We start from the raw sequence: 15,564 nt of genomic DNA, 5'->3' as shown, positions 1-15,564 counted from the left end.
GAACTATAAGTTTTGAGAGCTTATCACCAATCCATACTGGTACACTCCCATTGAAATGATTTTCACTAAGATCAAGAATAAACAAACTCGTAGAATTTCGCAATGTGGAGGGTAATTCTCCAAACATGCTATTTTTTGAAGGTTGAGCAGTCTAAGATCTTTATGTAACAAAGAAGGTGGGATTTTTCCGGTCAAATTGTTGTTCTCCGAATCTAAATAATTCAAAAACCGATGATTCCAACAATCTGGAATTTCCCCAGAAAGAAGATTTGCATCAATGTAAAGAGATCCCATCCATCCCTCTCCCGATGAGTTAGAAACTAATTCAGAAAGGGATCCTGAAAATGAATTATTTGACAAAACTAAAAAATCTAATGTTGGGAATACTCTTGGCAGTGGACCTGTGAATTGGTATGAACTCAAGTCAATAATATCTTCATATCAAATATGAAATCTCTCCTCTAAGTTGATTTAGAGGAAAGATTTGCATATTCAAATTGAGTGGAAAGGTTCAAAAACCAAGTGGGCATGACATCTGAAATTCCTGCATAGGAGATATCTAAATGATACAACTTTAACCATTGGGGAAACTTTGGGCCAAGATACCAATCACCCAATTCAACACTTTCACATTGAAATGGGGGAATCCAGCTTGAGTTTGGTTCAAATCTCAACATGTTGTTTGATGCTTTCAAAGTTATCAATCTCGTGAAATAAGAAAAGTGGGTTTCTAATACAACTCCTTCCAATAGATTATGCCCAAATTTTAGAGTTTCTAAATTTACTGGTTGTCCCAATCATAGAGAAAAAGTACAATTCAATTGATTTTCTGAAACATCAAAGAACTTCAAAGATGATAACTCCCCTATCGACAATGGAATGGGACCATAAACTTTGTTTTGGGCAAGGGCCAAGTAAGCTAGATTTTTAAATTGCCCAAGTTGATCGATTAAATGGCCATAAATTTGGTTAACTGCTAGATTTGATAACTCCTTGTGGCGTTATCAAGTTTAACATCGACTTTTTCCTAAATGAAAATGCTTTGAAAGTTATTTTGATGAATCAAAATTTTTTTTTAAGTAGCAAGTAAACAGCAGGAATCAGATTTATTCCATAGACTCAGTTGAGTTCAAACAGTGTTTTAAGAAAAAAATATTAATTAAAATTTTCAATATTAATTTTATTGTTATAGAACTATTAAGTGGATGTGTTTGTTTTTTTTAAATTCAAACATCACAATATTAAATTTACTAATGGTAATAATTATTGGACCTGAAATTTTAAATTAAAAAAATATATGAATTAAATTCTTAAAAATAAAAGTATAGAACTAACATCCAAATATAAAATATATAGCGAAACATATTTCAACCTTCAAAATTTTATTTTATAGTTTGATACAAATAAATAATTAACATAACACGAAACTTGAAAATCATGCTAATATATATAAAAGTTTTATTGTTGACTTTAAAACAAATTTAAGAGTTAAATAAAGCAGAGTAAAAGATAAATTTACTTATTTTCAATTAATGTTTGAGGGCAAGAAAAAATCATTATTTTCAATAATCGTTTTCAAAATTTTGCTTAATGAGAGCCAAACATAGAGAAAAAAAATGTCATTCAAATTCCATGTCTTCCATTTTCTTTTCTTTCTTTTCTTATCCGTTTGCTTTTAAGACCTAAAAAGTCCTAAAAGAAAGTGGGAGTGGGACTTTCTTCAATGACTTTTAGGGTATTGTAAAAAACTTCCTTCATAACATCCATTTTCTTTGACTGAAATTTATAACCTTTCTTTAATTTAATAATCGAATTTCATATTACATTTTGTGGAAATTTTTATAACATCCTTGCCCTAATGTACGTCAACAATATTTTTGTTTACGTTAACATTATTTTATTTTATATGTCACCCTTTATAAATTTAAAAGTATATAAAATTTAGAATTTTAAAACTTTAAAGATTTCCAAAAAAAAATATAAAAGAAAGTAAACTCTTTAAAATTAAAATTTTCTTATAATTTTATTTAGTTTCTTAATTTATTTAATATTGTTTTATGCATGAAGAGATAATTAAGGGACCACGGCATCCATTTTGTTTAACTGAACTTTATAACATTTCTTTAATTTAATAATCGAAAGTCATATTACATTTTGTGGAAAATTAAATGCAATAGCAAATTTCCGATGCATTTTATTGGAAGAAACTTCCTTGCGCTTCATGTATGATTTTTGTGTTTTAGTTAAGCTTACTCTATATATTTGGAGTTGTGAGAAATGGCAATTGCAACCATGACAGCTCCTCTTCCAATTTCCTTGTTCCCTTTTCTTCTTCTCATTACCGCTATCTGTTTTACCATTTGTGCTGCCAATTCCAACGCACTTTGCATTCAAAGTGAGAGAGAAGCTCTTTTGAAATTCAAGAATCATCTTATTGATCCTTCAAACAGGCTATCTTCATGGGTTGAAGGTTTGGATTGCTGTGAATGGATTGGTGTCGTCTGCCATAACTCAACAGGCCACGTCCACCAACTGAACTTGGCTCCTACTCTTTCAGAGCCTGATGAATTTGCACCATATTTTGAATGGGAAGCTTACGAGTGGTCAAAACTAGGAGGCAAAATAAATCCTTCACTGCTGGAGTTGAAGCATCTCAGTTCCCTGGACTTGAGCTATAACAATTTTAGCAGCATATATATCCCGAAATTTTTTGGTATGCTGGGGAGTTTAACACATCTTAACCTCTCTCAAACTGGATTCCTGGGAGGAATTCCTCATAACCTTGGGAATCTCTCAAAGTTGCATTATCTTGATCTTGGAGGTAATTATCTCAAACCAAAAAGTCTTCAATGGGTTTCTGGACTTTCTTCCTTGCAGTACCTTGATTTGAGTGGTGCGGATCTTTCTAATGCAAATGATTGGCTACAGGTAACATTCAAACATCCTTCTTTGTTAGAGTTGCGCTTGTCAAATTGTGGTTTAGAAGATGATCCATCTCCGATTAGTGTTAATTCTACAAAATCACTGGTTATTCTTGATCTTTCTGGGAACGGCTTTTCTTTAGTACCTAAGTCGATATTTAGTCTTCATTTTCTTCTGTCTTTTTATCTTAATGAGAATTCTTTGGAAGGCCCAATTCCAGATTACTTTGGAAACATCTCGTTTCTTGAAGTTCTTGATCTTACTTTGAATCATCTCAATTCATCCATACCCAATTCCTTGTATAGTTTAAACCGTCTTCAGTTCCTTAGTCTTAGTGAAAACCAGTTACAAGGAACAATCTCGAGTGCCATTGGAAACTTGAGCTCTATTACTCACCTTGATCTTTCTTCAAATTTCATGTTGGAGGGAAGATTACCAACCTCTCTGGAATATCTGTGCAAATTGAAGGAGATGGATTTGTCATATAATAAAATTGAAGATGGAATATCAGAAATCCTACAGAGTTTGTCTAGATGTTGTTTGGGTTCCTTAGAGTCATTAGATATGGCAGATAACCAACTTTCTGGTCATTTAACTGATCAACTTGGCCAATTTAAAAATCTAGCTTATCTGTCCCTTGCTAGAAACAAAATTTTTGGTCCCATTCCATTGTCGATAGGGGAGTTATCATCTTTGAAGTTCTTTGATGTTTCAGAAAATCAATTAAATGGTACTTTTCCTCTATGTTTTGGACAACTCGAAAGTTTGGAAGCTCTAGATTTTGGGTATAATCTATTGGAAGGAGTTGTATTAGAAACCCATTTTTCTAATCTCACCAGATTGACAACTCTGAAGGCATCACACAATAGGCTTAGGTTTGAACCGAACTCAAGCTGGATTCTCCCATTTCAATGTGGAATTATTGAATTGGGTCATTGGTGTTGTTTCAATAGGGTCAGAAGCGTGTAAATTATTGTACTAAAAAATCACACAAAGTTCAATTCCCAGGGAAGAGAGGTGGATCACAAGGATCTCTTAAATACCAAGTCTTTCCTTAGTCAGAATATTCCTTCTATCGTAATTTAATAGGACAATTAAATACTACTATTATACCCTCAAATATTGAAAGAAAAATAGGACAAGAAAGAACACAAGAATTTTAACGAGGTTCGGTAAATTATACCTACGTCCTCGGGCACTAACACCAGATGATAACTTTACTATCTCCAAAATATTACGAACAAATAGAATTCTTTAAGAATTCTCAAATGGGAGAAGAGAGAAAACTAAGAGAGAAAGATTGGTTGGGATGGTTGAAATGAGAAATGGTTAGGCCTATTTATAGTTGAGGTTTAGGGACTAACTTGCAAATGGCCTAAAAAAATTAGGGACCAAAATTGCAATTATCCCTTTCAACTTTAAACAACTTGCCAACTTTTTTTTTTTTTTGCCAATTGCACCTCCCACCATTTTGACTTTTCAACACTTACCTTATTTGATTTTTCAACAATCTCCACCTTGAAGATTTGATTAGGATAATCACATCTTCACACATTTCCTTCAACTCCCCAAATTCGATAAAGCTATCTTTTGTAGTGCCTTCAAATGCGCTCTTGAGCGCCATACACCTGAAGGTGCTCAAATTCTCAGGATGTTAATCGAGTTCAAACAATGATTAAACTTGATTGTTGTTACCACCTTGGTCATCATATCTGCGGGATTATCTGCTGTCGGAATCTTCTGAAGTAGAATTTTTCCTTTTTCAAAGACTTCCCGCACAAAGTGATATCTTACGTCGATATGCTTGGTTCTTGAATGATAGACTTGATTTTCGCTAAATGAATAGCGCTCTGACTGTCACAATATAGACTAATGTGACTTTGAACAACTCCCAAGTCTTTCAACAATCCATTAAGCCAAATAGCCTCCTTAATGACTTCAGAAGCGCCATATATTCGCCTCTGTAGTAGACACACCATCAGAGATCGTAAGGTAGACTTCCAACTCACTGGGGCTTTAGCAAGAGTAAACAGATACCCCGTAGTGGAACGACGTTTATCTAAATCACCAGCAAAGTCGGAATCAACATATCCAACTACAAACTGACCAAGTGCTTCATCCTACTCAAAAACTAAACCAACATCTACGGTTTTCAAGATACCGTAGAATCCATTTCTGACTTGCCAATGTCCTTTTCAGGATCATGCATATACCGCTCACAACTCCAACAACTTGTGAAATGTCGGGCCGCAGACACACCATCGCATACATCAAACTCCCAACTGCATTAGCATATGGGACTTTTGCCATATATTCTCTTTCTTCTTGGTTTCAGAGATAATTGAGCACTAAGTTTCAAATGAGAAGCAAGTGGGGTACTTACATGTTTAGTGTTTTCATTTACACCAAAACATTGTAATACCTTTTTCAGATATTGCTTCGATTCAAACAAAGCTTGCCTCTCTGTCTATCTCTACTTATCTCCATACCGAGAATCTTCTTGGCCTCACCTAGATCTTTCATCTCGAACTCTTGATTCAACCGAGCCTTCACTTATCTATCTCTTTTGGCTCTTGAGCGATTAACATATCATTAACATACAAGAGTAGATAAATGAAAGATCCGTCATGCAACTTCGCAAATACACACAATTGTCATATTTGCTTCTTGTGTATACGCCTTTTCATAAAGCTATCAAATCGCTTGTACCATCGCCTCGGGATTGCTTCAATCCATATAGCGATTTGTTCAACTTACAAACCCAATTTTACCACCAGCATCTGTGTATCCTTCGGTGAGTCATATAGATCTCTCTTCTAACTCACCATGCAAGAAAGCCGTCTTAACATCAAGTTGAGCTAGCTCCAAATTCAACTGTGCTACCAAGGCCAACAAAATTCTAATGGAGGAATGCTTCACAACAGGGGAAAATACATCATTGTAGTCAATTCCCTCCTTCTGAGCGTAGCCTTTAGCTACCAACCTTGCCTTGTAGCGAACATCTTTCTTACTAGGAGATCCATCTTTCTTTGCGAATACCCACTTGCATCCGATTGCCCTTTTACCTTTCGGTAATTGCGCCAACTCCCAAGTATTGTTCTTCAGGAGAGATTGCATTTCTTCATCCATGGCGCTTTTCCATTTATCACTTTCTAAGCTTTGCATTGCTTCTTGATAAGTGATAGGAATATCATCATCAACAACGGGAAGGGCGTAGGCCACCATATCAGTAAATCGAGCAGGTTTACGAATTTCTCTCCTTGGCCTTGCAACTGCAACTGGTTCTGGTGTACTTAATGGTTCTTGGGTCAGAACCTCTTCAACCTCTAATTCCTCCATTGTGGCTGGAGAATTAGACTTATTAACTGGGCAAATCCCCATCTGCTCAAACTCCACCTGTTTTGGAGTACACTCCACCTGCTGTGGAGTATCGCTTGTCTGAATATCTTCATCGCTACCTTTTTCAATGTGGCGATTCATCAAAGGTAACATCTCTCACTGATCATTTTCTTTGTGCTTAAGCACCAAAGACGAAATCCCTTCACTCCGTAAGTGATTCCCATAAAGAGAGCTTTCTTTGCCCTCGGATCTAACTTTGACTCCTTCACATGGTAATATGCGGTGGATCCAAACACATGTAAGGAATCATAATCAGAGCGGTTTTCAGACCATACCTCCATAGGAGTTTTTCTTTCTAATGCAGATGATGGCAAATGATTAACAAGATGGCGGTATGTCACGACCTCAAACCAAAATTGCTTGCCCAACCCAAACATTGGACAACATACATCGAACTTTCTCCAGCAATGTTCGATTCATACGCTCTGCCACTCCATTCTCATTGTGGTGTATCCCTAATCGTGAAGTGTCGAACAATACCATACTCTTGGCACACATCGAAGAACGGATCACTTTTATATTCCCTCCATTGTCCGTCCTAAGCCGCTTGATTTTCTTGCCGGTCGGTTTTCGATCATAGTTTTCCATTTAAGAAAAACTCCAAGCACTTCATCTTTAGTTTTCATGGTATACACCCAAACTCTTCGGAAAAGTCATCAACAAAAGTAACAAAGTAGTGTTTTCCTCCCAACGAAAGTGTTTTGGAAGGCCCCACACATCTGAAAGTGAACATATTCCAAAATACCTTTTGTATTATGGATAGCAGATCTTAATTTCACTCTCTTTTGCTTTCCCGAACACAATGCTCGCAAAATTTTAATTTGCAAGCCTTTGCACCTTTCAACAATCCTTGCTTTGCCGAATTTGCAAGGATTTTTCACGGCATGTCCCAACTTCATATGCCACAACCGCATTGAGTCCAATTCTTTGTTGCTTAGGAAGCTGATCGCTCCAATAACTGTACTACCTTGGTAGTAATACAAGTTATTTTTCCTGATGCCCTTCAATATCACAAGTGCGCCAGATGTCACTTTCAAAACCCCATCTCTCATAGTAACAACTGAACCATTGGATTCCAAGACTCCCAATGAGATTAGATTTTTCTTCAAACTGGGCACGTACCGAACATCAGTTAGAACTCTGATTGATCCATCTTGATTCTTTAATTGGATTGAACCTATCCCAGCAGTTTTACAGGCATTGTCATTGCCCATATAAACAACTCCTCCATTTAGTTCTACTAAATCAGAGAACCACTCCGGTTAGGGGACATATGATAGGTACAACCCGAATCCAATATCCACTCATCCGAATGGAATGACGATGATGATGCAACCAATGATAGTTCGAGTCACCGTATCATGCTTTACAACACAAGCATCTGACACCTTTTCCCTTATTCTTGACTTTGGACAATTTTTCTTCCGGTGGCCTTTCTCATGACAAAAGACACATTCATCTTTCCGAGTCCGGATTTTGACTTTGATCTCCCTTCGAGTTTTCTTCCGAGTGTATGAACGACCTCGGACTACTAAAGCTTCAGATCTCGATTGAGTTTTTCATTTGTCCTTCTTTCTCTGCTCATAATCGTATAAGACCGCATGCACTTCGCTCGAGATATATCACTCCCGCCATGAAGTAGAGTAGTTTCTAGGAACTCAAACTCCTCGTGAAGTGACCCCAACAAGATCAAAGCCAAATCTTCATCTTTGAATGTCTCATCCATATTTAGCAAATCGCTGACTAACTGATTAAATTTGGTGATGTGATCATTCCTCGTGGTACTTGGGACGTAAGTGAAGCGAAAAAGATCTTTTCTTCAAGTGGAGCTTATTTTGACTTTTTCTTCAAAAATTTTCTTCAAGTGCCACCCACAACTTATTTGCGAAGTCTCCTTTGAAAAAGCATACCTCTGCTCTCGAGAAAGGCATGATCGAATTGTGCCACATGCCAACCGATTGATCGCCTTCCAATCTTTCTCTGTACATCATCTGGTTTCTCTTCATCAATGGCAATGTCTAGACCTGCTGAAAAGGGCATCTAGAACCTCACTTTGCCACATACCAAAATGGCCCGTGCCATCAAAGATCTCCACGGCCAATCTTGCATTTGCAATTGTCGGTCTTGTCCACATAGACGATGTTGAAGCTCCTACATCGACCTTTTCTCCATAATCTTTCAATATACCTAAGGAAATCTTTTTCGATGTGGAAGATCGGTTTAAAGCGCAACCACAGAGCATACTACGATTAACCTTCGCTCTTGATACCACTTGTTGTTTCAATAGGGTCGAAGCGTGTAAATTATTGTACTAAAAATCACACAAAGTTCAATTCCGGGAAGAGAGGTGGATCACAAGGATCTCTTAAATACCAAGTCTTTCCTTAGTCGAATATTCCTTCTATCGTAATTTAATAGGACAATTAAATACTACTATTATACCCTCAAATATTGAAAGAAAAATAGGACAAGAAAGAACACAAGAATTTTAACGAGGTTCGATAAATTATACCTACGCCCCGGGCACTAACACCGGATGATAACTTTACTATCTCCAAAATATTACGAACAAATAGAATTCTTTAAGAATTCTCAAATGGGAGAAGAGAAAACTAAGAGAGAAAGATTGGTTGGGATGGTTGAAATGAGAAATGGTTAGGCCTATTTATAGTTGAGGTTTAGGGACTAACTTGCAAATGGCCTAAAAAAATTAAGGACCAAAATTGCAATTATCCCTTTCAACTTTAAACAACTTGCCAACTTTTTTTTCTTTCGGTGCCAATTGCACCTCCCACCATTTTTGACTTTTCAACACTTACCTTATTTGATTTTTCAACAATTGGCATCTTGGCCCAAAATTTCCCCAGTGGTTAAAGTTCCAAAAGAAGTTGTCTGTGTTAGATATCTCTGATGCAGGAATTTCAGATGTCATGCCCACTTGGTTTTTGAACCTTCCCATTCCATTTGAATATTTAAATCTTTCCTATAATCAACTTACTGGAGGGTTTTCATATTTGAATGTGACATACATTGTTGACTTGAGTTCAAACCGATTCACAGGCCCATTGCCAAGAGTAGTATTCCCAATTTTACAATTTTTAATTTTGTCAAATAATTCATTTTCAGGATCTCTTTTTGAATTAGTTTGTAATTCACCAAGTAGGGGAAGGATGGAAGTTCTTTACATTGATAAAAATCTCATCTCAGGAGAAATTCCAGATTGTTGGAATCATTGGCAGAATTTGGGGCTTTTAAATTTGGGAAGCAACAGTTTGACCGGTAAAATCCCACCTTCTTTAGGGCATATAAATCTTTCAATGCTAAACCTTCGGAACAATAGCATGTTTGGAGCATCGCCATCCACGTTGCAAAATTCCAGTTTGATTATGCTTGATTTTAGTGAAAATCATTTCAATGGAAATGTACCAGAATGGATTGGAGACAAGCACTCAAGACTTAAGGTTCTAAGCCTTCGATCAAATCATTTTGATGGCCATATTCCTCATAGAATTTGTGATCTTCAATATCTTCAGAATTTGGACCTTGCCCATAACAACATTTCAGGCACTATTCCAAAATGTTTTAGTAATTTGACTGCAATGGCCAACAGAAGCAACCAAAGTAACTATATTTATGAGTGGGTAAGTACCAGAACTACTCTCTTTTATTTAAGTGCATTATTAGTGCTGAAAGGACGAGAGGATGAATACAGTGCCACACTAGGGCTTGTTACGAGCATGGACCTTTCAAGTAATAGTCTCACGGGAGAGATTCCAAAAGAAATTGGAAGTCTCATTGAGCTACGGTCATTAAATCTATCAGCGAATCTCCTAACAGGAAATATACCAAACGAAATTGGCAGCATGGAGCTGATGGAATCTCTTGATTTGTCCATGAATCGATTGAATGGTGAAATCCCTCCAAGCATCTCCAGTTTGAATTTCTTGAATCACTTCAATGTGTCCTACAATAACTTGACAGGACAAATCCCAATAAGCACTCAGCTACAAAGCTTTGAAAACTTTTCTTACATGGGCAATCATCTTTGCGGACCTCCTCTCACTAAAAATTGCATCACAAAAGGTATTCCAACTGATGTTGCAAATAATGGAAGTAGCAGTGAAGGAAGTAAAGTGAATTGGCTTTATGTGAGCATAGTTCTTGGCTTTGTAATGGGATTTTGGGGTGTAGTGGCTCCCTTGTTTTTCAGCAGGTCTTGGAGGCATGCATACTATCGGAAGTTGGACCATGTTGGTCGAAAGCTGTATGTGTATTGGGCTACTATGGGTATGTAGTTTGATCGAAAAAAAGTGTATAATTAAGGTTTGTGTGTTTTTATTGATTATATAGGATTCTAATCTCAAATCTATTAAATGTCTCATTTTAAAAGGGATTAAATGAATCAATTGAACTAAACTCCGAGTTTAAATTTATTATTCTTAATTTATTCTTGTTTTCCCTTTTGCAATGACATTTTATGTTGGTATAATTTAATTAACAAAGATTGGATCCAATTGTGTTATGATAATGTATGAATATGTTTTGTTGGAGAAATTATTTTGTAGACATTTCCCATCACATTATCAATTATCTCTTTTCAATTATTTAAAGACATTTCAACAAATTTTTTATAATTTAAAAATAAAAATAGATAAATTTTAATTATAATTTTCTTAAATTTATTTTAGTTTCTAAAGGTATCCACTCGAGCAAGTCCGATGTAACACCCCGAATCCGACCTAGATGTTACTGTCGGACTGTGAAGGTTACATCGTACATGAAAACATTATTTCTTAATTTTGACGAAAAACCCCAGTTTCAACGTAAAGAAAACTTATTTGAATAATTCTTTGAAAATGTATCAATTCTCAAAAACCCGTGAGTGCTTTGAGGAAAAAGCATGTTTAATAGTTTTACTAAAAACAAATCCATTTTACTTAAATCGTTAGCGATGTAAAACATTCTAGCAATTTTTGACAAAATTTGGCAGCGGACACATTATAGCAATTTGGTCTCATTTACCTTTAGTTTATTGTTAGTCGTCTTGTTTTTATCTCCGATTAAAAACCAAAGCTTCAACAAAACAACTACCAAAATAAATTCTAATGTCCCAGAAAAAATTAAATGTCCAAAAGTCCGAATAAAAAGTCCATAAAATTGAAAGTTCATAACATACTAAACCCAAAAATGTGAAAACCTAGCTCCAGAGTCGCCATCCAATCCTAAGCTCGAGGATCACCTGAAACAAAACAAACAAACATGTGAGCTTTACACCCAACGTGTAATTTAGCCCACAAATCATAGTACATTTCAAAATGTGTCATATTTCATATAGATGCATAGCTTATTACATATCATAGCATACTAGATTTTATATCAGAGCATATCATATAACAAAACATATCCTCTACCCCCATCTGCTATACACTATCTCTATCTAGCCAAACACACCAATTAAGACTACAAGAGTACATCCATCCCATCACACCAATATGTGGAGGTATGTCACTCATAATATGCAGCTGAACTGCCAGATAGAAATTTACATTCTAGTTGCCATAGTTGCAGTAAATATTGCCATATAAAACTTTTTCCATTATATCAAATCCCATCCAAAACATAGGCATAATATCATACATACATACAATATAAATCGTATGGCATGCATATACATATATTTTCACACGGAACATAACACAGCATGTGGTACTCATAAATCATATAGCTTGCATAGCTAATGTACATATTTATAAAGCATATCATATCACATTAATATACTTATTGAGACTTACTTAACATGCTTTCTACACAAACCTATGTTTGCATACTAAAACTTATGTTTTTTCAAGCCTACATAATGCCCATAGACTCAATTTCTATGTCCTCTAATTGGCCCCTAATCGGGCATCAAAATTGGCCCAACAAGCCTCCACACGGCCCAAAAAGCTAGCCTGTGTAATCCACAGGACTTACCACATGTCCATGTTATTTCACAGGGTGGTGTACTCTACACGGCCGTGTGATGCTGGGCAGTTTCGAAAACATTCCCTATTTCGTAATTTTATCGAGTTTTAAATAATGTTTCGGGTTAATTTCACACACCTGATGACATAATTGATTAACCACACTATTGGGAACTCATGAAACCTACAATCAATTAACAAATCATACTAATTAACCATCAAAGACCCACCCAAATTGGCATTCTTTTGTCAAAATTCAGTCCCTAAAATGAGATTCATATACTTACCGCTCAAAAACAACACCAAAGACGAGAACTACTCTGTTGGAGGAATAAGATTCTCACTCCCTTTGCCTAATCAAAAACACAAGAACGCTTATCAAATCTAAGAAAGAAGATTAGGTATAAGCACAACTCCTATCTTGTTCAAGAAACAATCTCAAAGTAAAAGAACAGAAATTATTAGACGAAACTTACTCCTCGTTCACCGTGCACGAATACAAGGGGAAAAATGGAATAGCAGCAATTAAGAAACAGCAGAAAAGAATAATGGAAAAGAGGCTACAAAAGAAAAAGAAGAAAAAAAAATTGACTTTTAGGCCTATTAATGGGTGGGTAGATGCTGTATAATTTACTTTAGTTATTATAATTTTAGATTTTTTTTCATTATAATATATTTAATATTGTTTTATGCGTGAATAAATAATTAAGGGTCCACGGCATCCATTTTGTTTGACTGAACTTTATAACATTTCTTTAATTTAATAATCGAAATTTATATTACATTTTGTGGAAAATTAAAAGCAATTAATTAGAAATTTCTCTTGATAGCAAATTTCCGATGCATTTTGTTGTAAGAAACTTCATTGCGCTTGATGTATGTGCTCAATATATTTGTGTTTTAGCTAACCTTACACTATATATTTGGAGTTGTGACCAATGGCGATTGCAACCATGACAACTCTTTGTCAACAAGTCTGTAGATAGCCCAGCCCTATTACTCTTTGCCATTCCAACTCTACTTTGCCACCAAATTCCTAATTTATAACAATAAGAAAAAAGACCTCAATGGGCTTTCTTTCCAAATTTATTAACAAAACTCATAATTCAGTAATCGGTATTGAAGGAAAACAAAACTCAAAGATGAAGAAAAGCAGATATTCATTGAAGGAAAGCTTCATGTGAAAGCTAAACTTATTCAATAGAAGTTGAAAAGACCTGTCAAAGGGAAGCACGTGATGATCATAGCCAGTTAAAACCTAAATTCTGTTAAGTGTTTTCTCTATCTCTCTTAGATAGTGGTGTTTGTGTATTTATATGATATGTGTACTGTTCATTGATATAACATCTTAAGTAGGTTCCATACATATCAACAAGAATCTTACTCTAGACTTAACACGTGTTTTTGCGGTCTCATACACGATCTCACGTATGATTTTGCAGGAGAATGCAGGTACCCATCTTGTGAACACCCATTATCCTACGAGCTCGGTCTGCAAGCTCGATGTGTGAGCTCAATAGAATTCGACCCGAACCCCTTTAGATTTTGGACCGGTGATAGCAAGTATTATAACAATACTTAGCATAATAATATGGACATAATTGGAAGGTTTAGCAAGTGAGCAGCCTGTTGAAAAGTCAAATAAAGGTAAGTGTTGAAAAGTTAAAAATGGTGGGAGGTGCAATTGGCACCAAAAGAAAAAAATAGTTGGCAAGTTGTTTAAAGTTGAAAGGGATAATTGTAATTTTGGTCCCTAATTTTTTAGGCCATTTGTAAGTTAGTCCCTAAACCTCAACTATAAATAGGCCTAACCATTTCTCATTTCAACCATCCCAACCAATCTTTCTCTCTTAGTTTTCTCTCTTCTCCCATTTGAGAATTCTTAAGGAATTCTATTTGTAATATTTTGGAGATAGTAAAGTTATCATCTGGTGTTAGTGCCTGAGGACGTAGGTATAATTTACCGAACCTCGTTAAAACTCTTGTGTTCTTTTTATCCTATTTTTCTTTCAATATTTGAAGGTATAATAGTAGTATTTAATTGTGCTATTAAATTACGTTAGAAGGAATATTCTGACTAAGGAAAGACTTGGTATTTAAGAGATCCTTGTGATCCACCTCTCTTCCCTGGGAATTGAACTTTGTGTGATTTTTTAGTACAATAATTTACACGCTTCCAACCCTATTGGAACAACACAGCCTACATTAATTCAATCCATATATCAGCAAAGCAAACTAAACATAATATGTCATTAACAAAGCTTCTTATATCTATATTATACAAAAAAAGAAGTTTTGAATAAATTGAAAAAGGAATGAACAATAGGATACATACAAAATGTTTTGGGTATTCCATAACTATTAAAAACATCAGCAATGAAGCAACCATTGGCCACAATGGTCATAGTAGTAATTTAAAATGGTTGAACCGGTTAATGGTGGTCAATTCTACTATTGGAGTAATGCTTAATTTCAAATAAAATATTATTTCATTAGATAATGTCAAAAAAATGGATTGAAGGCATGGAAATTTGTAAGATTAACTTGAAGTTTCAAACAAAATGTATGAAGACAATTACTCATCTCTAATAGCCTAATTATGCTTTGACTCTCAATGTAAATTTATCCAATGAGTAATTTACAATTTAAATCATTAAACTTACATTAATTTTGATATACATCATCAATGTTTAATTTAATCAAATTAGGTTATTTAATCCTTGTATTAATGGTAAAGGATTGTATGAAACAATAATGCCATGTCATTTGTATTAATGGGAGATGGTTTTCTTTTTTGTGTGTGAAATGGGATTTGATTGTTAAATCTAAAAGATGTGGTGCTTTAGGCATTGGGAAACTCATAGATAAAAATTCTGCTCTACTAACCGAATGGTGGTGGAGATATAGTACACAGCATAATTCTTTTTGGAGAAAACTATTGGTAGTGAAACATGGATTGGGTAAACTTTCATGGCTGCCTTCCTTGCATCATACTCATAAAATGTCCATGGTTTGGCGTAATATTATTGAGTTAGATAAAGATGGCAGCTTGAATAAATGTATCGGTTTTGAAAGCTGTCGTTGGGTATTGGGTATTGGACTTTATTCGACGATGTGCCCTTAAAAACTAAATTATTATGTATTTTTAAGGAAGCTTGCGTTGCTGATGTTTGTGTGCCTGTAGGCCTGAATCTTCCTTTTTTAACGGTATTGTATGTAACGCCCCAAATTTTTTAGGTTTAAATCGCTTAATTATGTCAAGTAAATCTATTTGGTTTAG

General features: G+C 35.2%; 1 protein-coding gene across 1 annotated transcript; it reads left to right on the top strand.

Moving 5' to 3' along the window:
- The first annotated feature begins 2,276 nt into the window (after positions 1–2,276).
- On the top strand, positions 2,277–10,616 carry LOC108471882 (receptor-like protein EIX1). Its single transcript, XM_053021421.1, has 2 exons — positions 2,277–3,652; positions 9,448–10,616. The coding sequence occupies exons 1-2, from the start codon at positions 2,278–2,280 to the stop codon at positions 10,614–10,616; spliced, it is 2,544 nt and encodes an 847-aa protein (XP_052877381.1). The 5' UTR covers position 2,277.
- Positions 10,617–15,564: the final 4,948 nt, after the last annotated feature.

This window comes from Gossypium arboreum, chromosome 11, assembly GCF_025698485.1.
Source record: "Gossypium arboreum isolate Shixiya-1 chromosome 11, ASM2569848v2, whole genome shotgun sequence".
Taxonomy (NCBI): Eukaryota; Viridiplantae; Streptophyta; class Magnoliopsida; order Malvales; family Malvaceae; genus Gossypium; species Gossypium arboreum.
This window is presented reverse-complemented; position numbering and strand designations above follow the sequence as displayed.

Excerpts from the sequence above, each read along its gene's own strand:
- LOC108471882 (XM_053021421.1), top strand. The coding sequence starts at position 2,278 with ATGGCAATTGCAACCATGACAGCTCCTCTTCCAATTTCCTTGTTCCCT. Across the intron at positions 3,653-9,447 it reads TTCAGAAAATCAATTAAATG|GATCTCTTTTTGAATTAGTT; the intron begins GTACTTTTCCTC and ends ATTCATTTTCAG.